We start from the raw sequence: 15,044 nt of genomic DNA, 5'->3' as shown, positions 1-15,044 counted from the left end.
CGAATGGGAATTTCCCCTTCCATGCCAGCCTCGAACGGGTTCAGAGGCCAGGGTATGTTCTTTGAGGCACTGCGTGTTGTAGTATCGGGAACACGCCGAGGCAATGGTTATGCACTGGTCCATCGGGTCAAACCCAGCCATTTCCTTGAATTCCTCCCGGAAGATGCGGCATCCATCATGCAGCAACCTCACGTCTGACTTGCAATATGATAACAATTCTTGCTGGAAGTCGAATTGGTACTCTTCATCCACGCGTTCTTGGTACCATACCTCGAACTCTTCTTTCCTTTCTTTTGTCATGCCTTCAGGGTCATAATAGTCCCTTGCGGGTATGGGACCCACGTAGTTCTGATTGCTCAGAGTGTTAAACAAATGGGGGAAAAACCCCTTCTTTTGCTCCGTGAGGCCAAAGGCTTTGGGAAAGGTAGCAAGGCTCATCTGCATAAAGCACATGGAGTCTTTAAAGGTGATGCCGGGGATGCTCATGCTCAGGATCTTGGCCCCATTGACGACTTGGTCAGGGCAGATGGCTTGGGCGTACAATTCATTTAAAATAAAATAAGCGTCATAGCCCTGAAAATTGTGGGCGAGGGCTATAATGTCGTTTTCTTCGGCCAGACGTCGCAGCCAGGTCAAGAATTCCACCACGCAGGACTCCCCCTCAAACTTGTATTCGCCGTCCGTGTTGGACGTCATGGCACAAATCAAGTTGGGTACGTGCTCTCCGTCTTCCTGCATGGCTTCCGCATCCCAGCTGACAAAGATGGGTGGGTCGCGTTCGGTGGGGGTAGAGGACGTTCCATCTCTCCTTCTCTTCCTATTTCGTCTTTCTTCCGCTATCTTTTCGGGGTTTTGTATGTAGCACTTGTGCGTACGAAGGTCATGGTACTTTTTACAGGAAGGGCATTCACTGAAGCCACAGCGATGTCCGTTTTTGATCTCGTATCCGCTGTAGATCTTTCGGCAATCGAGGCACTTTTTATGGGTGTGGCACACGCTGTTCCGTTTACCGTACTCGGAGGGCTTGCCGCTTCCGCTCTGGCGGGTTTTGTGAAGTCGATGACATCTTTCTCCAAAGAAGTTCCGGCGGCAATCGACGCAAGGCAATTCGGCGGTGCCACCGCGGCGGTAGTCGGTACAGTCCGTCTGATGGCAAGCGAAGCATTTGGTGCCGGGACAGTTGTGTCGGGAAGTGCTGTCATACCCTGTTTCACAGCGAAGGCAGTAGTAGCTTCGGCCGAAAAACCCCTTTAAAGAATTGCATGTGTGGTAGTGTTGGTTGTGTTTGATTAACACGAGTCGCTTGGCTTCGGGTTTTTCTGGCCCTTTGTAAATAATCTGGTACCCGTGTTCCACGGATACGATGACAAGTTGGTATTCTCTCAAATGGGATTGGAAGAGGGTGATCTCATCGAGCCCACAAGGTCCTTCGGGTACGCCCGCTCTTCTATGCAACTCTTGGGCTGCCTCCGTTTGCTCCCGTTGACCATTCTTTAGACCTTTGTAACGAGGGTGATCTGAACCGAAATCACGATACGCTTGGGCAGTCACCAAGGCTCTGGCACAACACAAGTTGTCTGTATTCTTGATTTGCACCACACACTTTTTATCCTTTAGGATTTTTTGTATGGGATCCAAACCCAACTTTATGGCTCTGGAGGTACCGCCGGTTCCAGGGTCTCTCACATGAGAAATGTTCATATTAAAGGCGTCGTCCATAGTAAAGTGTTCGTTGGAGTTCAACATATCGGACAATTGCTGTAACACCTGTTGTGCGGGCGCTGTGTTATTTCGCCAATCTCTCACTGTGAGTCGTACGGAGTGATAGGCGTTGCGTAACCGGTCGCTATTGACATTGATGAGTAGATGGTCATTGTCTCTGACGTTATCATCGGTGAGGATATGTCTTTGTATGGCACGTTGGAGGGCAGCTGACATTTCTTGTGCCAAGACGGGTCTCTGTCCTATGGGTACAGACAAGTCACCTCCACCTCTCTGGATAATACGCGCAGTGTAGTTCCTCATATGGAGACCAAACTTGCGTACGCGGCGGTCGACGTGAGGAGTCAGCTCAAAGTCAAACATCTTAAATGTAAATAAAACAAACAATACAGTTAAATAATCGAGGAGTGAACTCTATGTCCTATTTGGTGTTTGCGTGAGGACATAAAGCTTCTAACCAATCAAGCAACTTCATTAACTCGTGTGCAAGCGGGGAGGGAGGAACGTAGTCGGCTCCTAAACCATGACATGACTACGACCTTGTCAATCAGTAATCGACTACTTGCACAAACAATTACTTAAAATTTACTTAACATTTGTTGTCTTCAACTGATCCTTCCAAATCTCATTCACCCGTCATACATGTTAAAGACGTCAAAATCAAAGGTGGCGAATAAAAATGAAATTAATGTAGAGTAAGGATTTTGTGCATGTCTTTAAAAGGCATTTAGTCTAATATTGTTAACGACGTTTGCAGTTTCAAACATTGTTGATAATTGCCATGATAATTACATCATTCATTCTCTTATTTTAGCATTGCATTTTACTCGGAAAACATAGCCGTTGTGATACAGTATGATGCGCAGGTCAGTTAAGTTTATAATCGTCACATCTTTTCCTTCACTGGTGATCGATTTTCAAATCCGCATGCATGAAGTCTGCCTCCCAATAAATTTTTCTTTTATTTCATTGGATAAATAATCACAATAACCATTTACCTCTTCGTCCGAAGTGCTTGCTTCGTTACTTGTAGCGCTTGTATCGGCTGTCAACCTTTCACTCTCGACCTACGACAGAAAACAAAACACAATGTAAGAACTTACGTCGCAAACGAGCGATGAATTCAACCACGTGCTAACCTGTAATCTTGCTCTCTTGACAGGTTCGCCCTCCGTTTCATCGTCTCCAACTACGTCCACCTCTTCATCTTCGTCTCGTATCTCAATTCCAGGCTCCTCCAACTGTTCTTCCCTCTCAATTCCAGGCTCCTCCAAAGTCTTCTCTTTTTCCATATCTTGATGAGCGCTCAGACCAAACTATGTTTGCGAGTAAATAAATGAGCAAGGTAGCTCCTTTTATACAACTTTCCCATCCCAGAAGAACTGGGCTCTAGCATTCCCATTGGTCAATCGAGGTGACCTGATACAGAATGAACCAATGAGATCTCATGATCAATGTCACCCAAGGTGACGGGATTTTCCCCGCAAGGGTAAAATCCCAAGCTGACGGGATTTTCCCCAAGGGAAAAATCCCGACGCACGCGCGTGGAGAATCTTTCTCGGAATTCTCGGAATTCTAGGAACCCGCGTGTGTTCATTCTCGGAAAAGTACAGCAAAACGGACGAAGTTTTCTTGTCGGATTACAGCTCTTTTCAAGAAGGATATAAGCTTTAAGGTGAGCTAATGTCTCCATACTCTACTGTACAAGACGAAGAGCGTTTGATAAAATGTATTTACTGCGAAAAATAAATTTGGTTACGTTGTAAATTTTGACGAGTGGTTTGTTTTTGTTCGTGCGGCCATCATGAACCGTGCATAGTAAAGAAGAAAAAGGTTTTAGACCCGTTCATTTCGTTCAAGTTTTTTTTGGTCTAGTTGTGTTTATGGTCAAGAAAACATGAAACCGAACTTTACGAATGAACAATGGACTGAATTATTCTTTTAAGCGAAATTGCTCGCGCAGTTGTCGTTGTCTTTCGTAAACAAACGCTTTCATCTTTTTCTTTTCGCGGTCCTAAAAATATCGAAGGAACCTTCAACTAGGATTCAGAAAAAATAAAACCTAGCCACCTAGAAGTGAAGCTTTAACGATTTTTAAAAAACCTAAACAAATGTGTCACCGCCTCCGTTGTGATTTTTCACCGCTCGCGAAAAATATAATTTTAGCGAGCGGTTCATTTGACCGTTGTTCAAATGCATTTTTCTCGAAGAAGAATTTTTTCGCAGCCCTTAAAGCAAAGAGACCTCCAACCATGAACGATATCAGTTCAGTGAAACTCAAAGCAAGTCATTGAGCCGACTCTTTCACATTTTTAGACTCTAAACAAGTGTGTCAACGACTTTGTTGGGATTTTTCACCGGTCGCGAAAAAATATAATTTTAGCGTGCAGTTCATTTGGCCGTTGTTCAAATGCGTTTTTCTCGAGGAAAAAATATTTTTGCGACCCTTAAATCAAAGGGACGTCCAACCATGAATGATATCATTTCAGTGAAACTCAAAGCAAGTAATTGAGCCGAACCTTTCACATTTTTAGACTCTAAACAAGTGTGTGAACGACTTTGTTGTGATTTTTACCGTTCGCGAAAAAATATAATTTAGCGTGTGGTATTTGTTGTTGTTTAAATGCGTTTGTTTGTTTGTTTTTGAGGCCTTGAAATGAAAGGGACGTCCAACCATGAATGATATTATTTTAGTGAATCTCAAAGCAAGTCATTGAGCCGGATCTTCACATTTTTACACCCTAAACAAGTGTGTCAACGAGTTTGTTGTGATTTTTCACCGGTCGCTAAAAATATAATTGTTGTATGTGGTTCATTCGGCCGTTGTTCAAATGTTTTTTTTTTCTCGAAGAAAAATTATTTTTTCGGCCCTTAAATCAAAAAGGACGTCCAACCATAAAAGATATTATTTCGATGAAAGTTATTGAGCCGAAAATTTCACGTTTTTGGTCTCTAAGCACAAGTGTCATCGACTTTGTTGTGATTTTCACCGCTCGCGAAAAAAAATATAATTTAGCGTGCGGTATTTGTTGTTGTTGTTAAAGCGATTGAATACCATCCTCTCGTAATTCAGTTTCGGCATGGAGCAATTCTTAAATTTATTTAACAACAAAAGTCTGGTACCATAACCAGAAAGCATAACATTCGGTCATCGGACAATGTCCTTCGTTTAAATGAAAACCGCAACTAGGTAAAGGTTCTACAATCATCTCTTTCAACACGTCGTATTTCGGACATCCGTACAGTTCTAAATTCACGCTAGGAATGTTCAGTTTGTCCAACAAGTCTCTTTCGACGTGTCCTCCCTTGTAAGCCACCACGGTTCTCTCGGGGGTTTTGGTCTCCTCGTACAAATCCCACATCACCTCCTCCACCCTGTCATACTCGTAGGCCTTTTCTTCCTTTCTGGGTTGATACGTCAGTCCGTGCACGTTGTATTTGACGTAAGACACGGTTTTTCTGTCTCTGGAAGATAAGTTGCACCACGACATTCTCATGTAGAAAGCATGGCGTCCGAACTTTTCTTGCCAAGTGTAATAACCCAACTCGCGTACTCGAAACGTCTTCTCCACAAAGTAACCTTCCAAGTCCAAGATCATGCACACGTTTTCCGGAGTCATGCCAGAGCCAACTGCACTCTGATGCTTGACGTAGAATACATATGAAAATGTTTAAACTGTAAATCTCAATGATCCAAATTAGGATATTGTTTCTGGGAAATGCATCTCAGATACAGTTGATTTCTCAGTATTTTCTCTTCATCCGAGTCGTACTTCACGCCAGCCAATTCCGGGGGAAGAATAATTTTCCCTTCTCCATCCACCCAAAACTTTTGCTCTTGACACTGTTTGACCAATGACTCGTCCAAGGGAAGATCACCAATCCAATCCTTGACCGGGGGTGGGTAGTGTTGTACTTTGAAGGCGGGTCTCCCATCCAGAATTCGTTGCGGTCTATCCACCACGTCTTGTCCTCTTCTGGGGTATCCAAATTCGTCCCTAGAGTCAAGTCCAGACCTTCTCGAGTAGAGGGGATCCTCGTTTCCTACATATTCCTTTCCTTCCAGCCAGGCTTTGATCTTGCCAAACGGAACACTGTCGGCCCATTGGAAGAACCGACATTTCCCTTTTCTGCACTTGAGGTAGATCCTGTCCGGGTTGCTCTCTGATTTCGACATGCTCAGAATGAGACTCTCGTTGCAGTAACATTTCATCTTATTCATGTTCCAATAATAGTAAGCCGGTAATTGTTGATTGACCGCCACCACGTACTGGTCAATGTGGGCGCTACCGGTGCAAATGAAACAGATGGTGCCTTCGCTCGTGTGGGGGCAAAAGTAGAACTCCCATCCCCCGTCCGTCATTCTCTTGGTCAGCGGTTCTTTGTGGACGGGGCAAACCGGGTCGCGCTCCGTGTCGTCAAAGGTCTGTTGCAGGAACTGGTCGGGGTCGAAAATTTCCCCCTCCTCCAACACTTCCTCTTTCAACTCCATCTTCTTCTTTGTAGGATGTCTCTTTTTACGGGGAACTTTGGGTTTCTTGGGGTTTCCAGTCCCTCTCCTCTGTCGCTTTTTGCTGGGTTCTGCTACGTCCATGGTGCTCTCGATGCTCCAACTGAGGACTAACAGGAGACAACACGGCGCTTTTATACTCTACTCTCGGATGACGTCAATACGCACGAACCAACCAGAGAAGTAACACGTGACCTCTTCCGACCAACCGGCAATGACCCAGGTGACGTCATCCAACGTATAAAAAGAGCTGCGCGTCCATTTGTCGACTCAGTTGCAGCGATGGAAAGCACAGACAGCGATTCCAGCCAAACTCAAACTCAAACCCCACAAGTCAACGGTGTCTTTGTACAAGGAGATCCCAAGGACTGGGAACCATTGCCTTACTATAGGGATCTAAAAAGGGACGATTTTCAGTCAGACGAAGATTACCTATTGGAGCGCGCGAAACGTGGCATGGAAGCCGGCTACACGTTTATGCAGTGTCAAGAGCATTGGATGTGCGATCTCGAGAGTGCATTACACAAAGGTTCGGCCGAAGCAAGCCAAGAGCAGTGACATGGGTACGAGAAAAAACTGGATGGACCTGGAACAACGCCTCTTCTACACCAATTGTACAAAGCTAGAAAAAAAGATCCAGACCGACACGGGAATGAGTACGTTGTCGTTAGACTATCCCACCACCATACCCGAAAACATTCCAAGGAGAGTCTATGTCTTCGAGGACATGGTGAAAGAGCGCGGGTGTGCCAAGAACCGCGTCACCGAAAGTGAATGGCTCAAAGAGAACCCTCACTGGAAGGGAGCCGTCCTAACGACCCTCAAAGACATTGGGCGCGGTTATCTCTGGGATAGACATTGGAATGAATTTGTCTACGTGCCATTACAGCGAGCCTTTTTCTTCGCGACGTCTCGCAAACCGCCGCCCATTGGCAATGGCGTCTCGTTCTGGTTGAACGCGAACGTCTGCAACTTTGACGACCGGAGTGGTTTAGAAGATCTCATCGCCCCGTTGAGAGCGAGTGTAGCCCTAAGCCAGACATTGTCTGCTTACTTGAAACAACCCATCACGGTCGACGCAAACACGTACGAAGAACTGTGCAACCAACTGGCAACTCAAGTAAAATTGCAACGCCTAGAAAGCAATCGCTGGCAAGAAATAGCGGATAGACTGTTAGACAGAGATCTCTGCAACCGTTGCGCCATGGATAAAGACGAAGCTTACCTGGGCGACGACTACCAAAAAGCCAAACTGTGGAGACCTAGAAGTTGTGAAACATGTACAAAATCTTTTGATAACATATTTATTGATGCAGGCTATTTAAATTGACGTTGTATAAATAAAAGTTCATTTGTCATGGATCTGTATGGAAAGTGGGAGTGGTTGAAAAGATTGTGCGAGAAAGCGTATGCTGAATTTGGGAGGGGTATAGATATACCGGAAGATACAAGTGACTCCCCCTTGAGAGTGTTCGAAGCCACTCACATAGAAATAAACTATTTCAGATTGATACCGTTTATATTATGGTTGAGACATTTCAAGGATCCAGCCGAGCTGTTTGCTTCTATTTACAAACTTCATCCGACCACGATCGAAGAGGCAGCTCATAAATTACACGGCACTTATATATGAGGGTGGTCAGAGCGTCGTCAACATGCCAAAGAAGCTGAAGAAAAAGAAAAAGGACGAGAAGATACTTTCGGACTACCACGATCCCAGTCAACCGGGTAGCTTGGGTGGGATAGCAAGATTCGCCAAATCGCACAAGATATCCGTCGACACAGCCAAAAAAGTATTGGAGCGCGATTTGGGTTATACCCTTCACAAACCGCGCAGACGTCGTTTTGCCACGTTACCGGTCCTGGTGTTTAACGTCGACCAGCAGTGGGTAGCCGATTTAGTGGAAACGCAACCGTTGTCCAAATACAACAAGGGTCACAGATATCTACTCAACGTGATTGACGTCTTGTCTAAATATGCTTGGGTGGAACCCCTAAAAGACAAGACGGGAAAAACGGTGTCGGGCGCCTTTGCCAAGATTTTGAAACGAGCCGATGGACGCAAACCTCAGAACCTACAGACCGACGACGGGAAAGAATTTTACAACAAGACGTTTGCCGCGTTGATGAAACGGGAAGGCATCCACCACTTTTCCACGGCCGGAGATACCAAAGCCAGCATCGTGGAACGCTTCAACCGCACTCTCAAGGAACGCATGTACCGATACTTTACCGCCAAGAACACGCTGAGTTACCTACCTGTACTCCAGGCCTTGGTGAAAGGGTACAACGGATCCCACCATCGTAGCATCGGCACCAGCCCCGAGAAAGTGAATGCGAGCAACGAAGGAAAAGTGTGGGAACGTCTGTACGCGAAGAGATTGTCGTCGGGTAAAAGAGAACGAAAAACCCCGCTAAAAGTAGGAGAACGCGTGAGATTGAACAAGAAATTTCGCACGTTCGAGAAAGGGTATTTACCCGGCTGGACCGAAGAAGTGTTTGTGATACGAGAGGTGCGTCGGGGACCACCCGTCACGACTTACAAGATCCAAGAGTTGGACGACACCCCCCTTCGCGGTACGTTTTACAAGGAAGATCTACAAAAAGTCGCAGTGTCCGACGACGATGTCTTCAGGGTGGACAAGATCGTCAAACGAAAAGGAAATAAAGTCTTGGTGCACTGGAAAGGCTGGCCAGACAAGTACGACAGCTGGATCGAGAAGACGGCTCTAAAAAAATCATGAGCCACGAGGAAGGATTTTACGTCACGTTACCCAGTCACAGCAGCGGAACCGAGTTTCCAGAGAATAGAGCAAACTCTTTCAAGGTGCGATTACCTCACCCGCTACGATTGGAAGGAACCGGTTGGAAAGTGGGATTGAGTAGCATTTCCGTGCCAGATGCCAGCATCGACTTAACTCGCTTTAAGTCGTTCAAGTTTCCTCTCTTGAGTGCCCAGTGGATGCTCAAGCGCAAAGACAACGAGGGTCGCGTGCAAAGCAAGTCGGTGACCACCGATCTGACGTTCCAGGACATTCTATATGACGACAACATCGTGGATGGCCTCAGTTTCATGAAAGCCCTGGTCTTCAAGTTCGATCAAGTCAAAGAATACAAGCGTATCGTGGGAGACTTGACCAAGTCGCCCGATAATGGAAAGCAGTGGGAATATACGTTCAAGTGGGAAGGTGAAGAACTAGTCCTCGACAACTCGAACTTGGACGTCTCGGAAGTGAAAACTGAAGGCGTCCCATAGTACATGTCTTTCAACGAGGATTTGGCCTTTGACATGGGATGGGTAAAAAAGGACGAGAAAGAAAACGTGTTTCTCGGGCCGAACCTGAAGCCGGAATGCCACCACGCTACGATACCCGATCCCATAGACGTGGATGATTTTGGAGAGGGCAGGAAAAATTTCTGGGTTGTTGAGAATGGACAGCTTTTCTTGAGTTGCTATTGTAACTGGCGCTTTGTGAAACTCAACAGAGCCTTCCAAAAAGTGATTGGAGATGCATCGCGTACGCTTTTCGTTTACTCAGATGTGGGTGGTAGTTCCGTTGTGGGAAATCAAGTCACGGATCTGTTGCGGGAAATTCACTTTCAACGTGAAGGAAAAGGTATCAAGTACTTTGAACCTCTCCACATACAATATATTCCACTCCGCAACCAGATCGTGGACATTATTGAAACGCAAGTGAGCGAGACTACAGGTAAACTGGTGGATTTTGGCGAAGGCAACACGATCGTGACCTTACATATCAAGCGAACATGAGAGGCGGTGCCCTGACGCGTTTCACACCGGATCCTCCACCTCAAGAGGGGAACGGATTTTTGGCCGACATCGTGAGAGAGTCTCTCGGTGGAGCCGTGAGAGGATTTAAGAGTGGGCGCGGCGTCGCGGACCGCATTCGTAAAGCGGGTCAAGGAGCCAAGAGTGGTCCTGAACGAGTCGTGAAACGCAAACTGAAAAACGTCATAGAACGAAACGTCAAGAGAAAACTGAACGACATCTTTGGCGAAAAATGAATCCCGTTTACTCGCGATCGTCTAGATTGGTCCGATCCAAACGCGCCCCCGTCAGACAGCGGGGAGAAGGATTCTCACTGGCACTTTTGAACCAGGCCTTGTTGGGACAAAAGAGGCGACGACGAAAAGTACAAAAGGGCGGGTGGATAGGTCCCGAGGTCAGAAAGCCTCCTGGCTACGACTGGATACAGACCTTACGGAAGCGCCGTGCAAGAAGGAAGAGAAGACGATGACCGAAACCATCTCGAGCGCCTACCCGCAGTCGAGACGCGAGGCCAATCCTCGATTGGATCTATTTGCCGTACCACCGACAGACGTCAGCGTCTCGTCGTATCGGATGGTCCCCGTTCAGACCTACACCACAGGCATCAATCCGGTGGAGTTTCAGATCGACCCCCAAGAAGATTACATCGATCTCAGCCGTAGCTTCTTCGAGGTAGAATTGCAACTGAAGAAAGACAACGATGAGAACGTGGCAGCTGCCGACAAGCTGTGGCCCGTCAACAATCTAGCCCATTCTCTGTTCAAGCAAATCAGCGTGCGTCTCAACGGTACTCTCATCAGTCCCCAGACGGACACGTACCATTACAGAGCCTTCTTGGAAACGTTGCTGAATTACGACAGACGTGATGGAGAAACCATCTTGAAACCTCAAGGATGGTACAATCATATCGATTTCCCAGCCACGTGGACGGACAATAACACGAACACAGCAGCCAACGCTGGAGCTGGACACGCAGACTATGTAGCCCTGACCGCCAATCACAAGGAGGCTCTCAAGAACTCTAAAGCAGAACAAGCCAATTACACGGAAGGCAAGCGACACGTGTTGCGTTTCAAACCCCTCATCGAAGTGTTTCATCTGAGCAAGTTGTTGGTACCCAGAGTGCAGATAGGAATACAGATGTACTTCAATTCTCCTGACGTGTTCTTGAACGGAGTGGGTCTGGCAGGAAAGTTGACGGCCGAGGAAGTCAAAGTTCGAATGTACCTGTGTCAAGTGCGTCTCAATCCCACGACGTACAGGAGACTGATGGATGAGATGACCACCAAGAGTCAAGTGGTGAGTTACCCGACCGTAAGAAGCGAGATTCGGACCTTCAACATGCAGGGAGATCAACGACGGTACGAATGCACCAATTTGTTCCAAGGAAGAATTCCCAACCGCGTGATCGTGGGTATGGTACTGTCCACAGCCTTCACCGGGAACGTGGTCAACGATCCCTTCTGTTTTCAGAAGTTTGGAATGAGCAGCATAAAACAACTCGTGGGAGGAGAAGAGTATCCTTACGAGACGCTAGAGTTGGTCCACAACGATGGCACCAAAGATCTCAGAGGGTACCACCGTTTCTTGCAAGCCACCGGTTGCCTGTGCAAGCAGCAAGGAAACATGGTGAGAGGGGACGATTGGGGACAAGGAAAGAATTGCACGTTGTTCGTGTTCGACAACGTGGCCAATGGATGCGTGGACAGTTACAGGATGAACCCCAAGCAAGCCGGAAATCTACTAATAGAGCTGAACTTTGGAGCCAACCCAGCTGTGAACTTGACCATCATCGTGTACGGAGAGTTTGAGAATCTCTTGGAGATAGACAAGAACAAAGCCGTGTTGTACGACGTGTACCAGCGTTAGTGATGGAAAAAGTGACTTTGAATAACGTGCAGTTGGATCAGTTGGCCAGACATCACCCGTCGTTGAAACCTTACTTTTACGGGACGGTGGCCTGCGATCGATTACCTCGAAAACCACTCAAGACGGAAGCCCGCGGGTACATCGTCAACACCGATCCTCACTACATGCGCGGTCGGCATTGGATCGCGCTGTGGACGAATGGAAACGTGTGCGAAGTATTGGACAGTTACGCCTTACCCCTGGAGGTGTACCAGACGGCGCAACCGTTGCAAAACTGGTTGGACGATCATTGGAAGTACGTGGAGCGCAACGGACAGAGTCTACAATCGTTGTACAGTCAGAGCTGCGGCGATTACGCGTTGATGTATCTCATCGATAGGGCCGAAGGACGTAGCATGAGTCAATTCGAAGCGAGATTCAAGAAACACGATTACGTGTACAATGATCATAAAGTTGGGCAAATGTTGAAGCAATTGATCTCGAAGGAAACGTCGTGGCACAAAATTTGTAAGATGGAATACCATCAGGATTGTGAACCGTCTCTCTGCGGTGTAAGACACTTGTTGTTGTGAGATGACAAATAAAAACGTTGAAATAAATAAGGTGTGTGTCGTCTGTCGCTCGGGAGATCGGGATTCGTTGCAGACTTTTTTTCTGCAACATGCTTATATCATTGCTCGTTTTTTGACGAATGTCATTTCGCCATGGAGCGCGGTGAAGCCTTTAGCTTTCGGATGCCCTCTAGCATTTTGATCGTGGGCCCCTCTAGCTGCGGAAAGACTTGTTTTACCGAGTCGGTACTTTTGAATCACTCAAAAGAGTTGTTTAGTACACCCCCTGAGACCATTCATTACTGTTTTGGGGCTTGGCAAGACGGTTTCGCGCACATGAAAAAGCGAGGCGTGAAATTTCACGAAGGGATTCCCGAAGAAGTAGATTTGACCAAATGGTTTCCCCGTGGAGGGGTGATGGTATTGGACGATCTGATGGAAGAAGGAGGAAACGACAAGAGAGTATTGGATCTGTTCACCAAACTTTCCCACCACAGGAACATCACCGTCCTGTACTTGTGTCAAGACATGTTTCCGCCGGGAAAATACGCCAAGAGCATTTCTCGAAATGCGCATTACATCGTGGCTTTCAAGAACCCTCGCGATCAATTGGGCATGAGGAATTTACTGTTACAAGCGTTTCCCTCCCGATGGCAAGATGTGATGGACGTCTACACCAAGACGACGGAAAGACCCTTTGGTTACATGGTATTGGATCTACACCCTGCCAGTGGCGACGACAGACGGATTTTTAGCCACCTCTTAAAAGACGAGGGATGCATGAGATGTTACAGATTCGTTCGAGATGTTCGTACGTAACGATCACGTGTGGCACGCGTTCTTGGACCTGTGCGGTTGTCATTTCGAGCGTATGAGAGAAGAGGACATGGACTACGAGGCCATGCGAACTGTGCTACATTTGGCCGAAAAGCGCCAGATGTGGAAATTCGTGAGAGAATATAACGAGACTTACTTCAGCGAATTGATCCAGACATTAGAAGAGAGAGCTAGAAAGACATGTCAAGACATTCGCCAGCAGGAGTAGGAACCAGTCCTAGTACCATTCCGATCGTCAACGTCAACCGAGGGGGATTGGAACAGGCATTGGATCGAATCGACCCCATAGTCCTTAGACGGTACTTGGATCAATTACCGTCTCCTGCAGTGGGTACGGGGACTTTGAGACCTGCTTCCTCGAGGTCCAACGTACCTGCAGGTCAAGGAACGCTAACGGGTGGTCCACACCGATTGAATCAAGACGACATGCAACGTCAATTGCAAATGCTGTTCAACGATCAACGTCAAGTGGCGGCTGGACGTCGCATCGCAGGCATCACCACGACAAACACCATCACTACGACCTATAAAGACGGGGGACGACCAACCGTTCGTCGTACCTCGACGAGAGTGAGCCATTAAAGATGTCCCTACTAAACGGGTCGAAGACGACCTTGGATCCAGACCTGTTACACAGATTGGACGGATTGTATACCTTTTACCACAAAAAGTGGTGGTGTCATCGTCAAATGTTTTACCATTTTAAGTGGTGCCATGCTTCATTGAACGCTTTGGCTTTATTCATCGTGGCAGCGGGTATCATTGCGGGTTCCCTTACAGAAAATAGTGTTATTGTGGCATGCCTAACTTCAGCTGGGACTGTCGTCAAGGGCTGGAACGATTTCAAGAAATATTCGTTCAAAGTGGACGTATGTCGTTTTGCCTACACCACCTACGACAAGACGTTGATCGAATTGAGAACGTACGCGCGCGGTCTTCCGATGGACGAACTAGAAGGATTCTTGATCAAGATGCAAACTCTAGATGACACGATCACCGATTTCACGCCGCCGGTGGCCGACAAGTACGTGCAAGCGTACGAAAGAGAACACGATAAATCCGAAGGTACCCCCGTCTGAAGTGACAGTTATGGTAGGATGGGGAGAACGAAACGTAAGGCCAGAAGAAAGAGGCAGCGAGGTGGGGCTCTCGCGAGACGTAAACATCGTTTGGTGGACAAGATAGCCGAGGGGGCCAGCATGTTTCTCTCGGGTCCTTCACCCACATTCTTCACGTTGGGTGGTAAATTGGCCAGTCAAGGATTTAAAGGGATAATGGATAATGTAAATCATTATAGACGTAGACCGCGACGACGATAGGACCATGAGGAGAAAGAAACGTGTGACGCAAAGGCGGAGACGTGCTGGCAGGAGAAGAATAGGACAGAAGGGTGGTATTTTACCCTTAGCAGCCTTGATACCAGCTTTGATCGCGGGTGGAAAAGCAATCGCTTTGGGTGCTGCATCGGGTGCTGCAGGTTGGGGTGCAAAGAAAGCCTTGGATGCAGCCACTCGAAAGAAAAAGAGATTAAAAACACTATAAGAGGATGGGGGCATTGGGCGTCACCGGTAGTTACAACAGACTGCATTCTGTGACAAGATGGTGCGAGGAAGAAAGATAGTAAGGAAAAGACGAAAACAACCTAAAAGAGGACCCGTGTGGAGAGGAGAGGGTTTATTGGACATACTCAAGTTTGCCGGCAAGTTAGGTTATAAATTGGGAAAGGACAAACGCTATAAGAGGATGGGGGCAAAGGGCGTCACCG

At 47.1% G+C, this 15,044-nt stretch overlaps 4 protein-coding genes across 6 annotated transcripts in view; all 4 read left to right on the top strand.

Annotated features, from left to right (window-relative positions):
* The window catches only part of LOC144651104 (neuronal pentraxin-2-like), a 31,829-nt gene that overhangs the window by 9,347 nt on the left and 7,438 nt on the right, over positions 1 to 15,044 (top strand). The window lies entirely within an intron of this gene.
* On the top strand, positions 773 to 13,261 carry LOC144648974 (uncharacterized). Its single transcript, XM_078508423.1, has 2 exons — positions 773 to 776; positions 12,495 to 13,261. The coding sequence occupies exon 2, from the start codon at positions 12,596 to 12,598 to the stop codon at positions 13,259 to 13,261; it is 666 nt and encodes a 221-aa protein (XP_078364549.1). The 5' UTR covers positions 773 to 776; positions 12,495 to 12,595.
* LOC144648058 (uncharacterized) lies at positions 10,314 to 11,222 on the top strand (the record flags this gene model as incomplete). Its single annotated transcript, XM_078507697.1, has 1 exon — positions 10,314 to 11,222. A coding segment is annotated over exon 1 (735 nt), but the record flags the coding sequence as incomplete, so codon positions are not given.
* On the top strand, positions 11,175 to 12,124 carry LOC144648973 (uncharacterized protein F54H12.2-like). Its single transcript, XM_078508422.1, has one exon. It carries the CDS (start codon positions 11,244 to 11,246, stop codon positions 11,889 to 11,891), a length of 648 nt encoding a protein of 215 aa, XP_078364548.1. The 5' UTR covers positions 11,175 to 11,243; the 3' UTR covers positions 11,892 to 12,124.

The sequence above is a fragment of the Oculina patagonica genome, chromosome 4, assembly GCF_052425735.1.
Source record: "Oculina patagonica isolate OP01 chromosome 4, crgOcupat, whole genome shotgun sequence".
NCBI lineage: Eukaryota > Metazoa > Cnidaria > Anthozoa > Scleractinia > Oculinidae > Oculina > Oculina patagonica.
This window is presented reverse-complemented; position numbering and strand designations above follow the sequence as displayed.

Bases quoted from the DNA above. Each gene is read 5' to 3' on its own strand.
- LOC144648973 (XM_078508422.1), top strand. From the start codon at position 11,244: ATGTACCTGTGTCAAGTGCGTCTCAATCCCACGACGTACAGGAGACTG.
- LOC144648974 (XM_078508423.1), top strand. From the start codon at position 12,596: ATGGAGCGCGGTGAAGCCTTTAGCTTTCGGATGCCCTCTAGCATTTTG.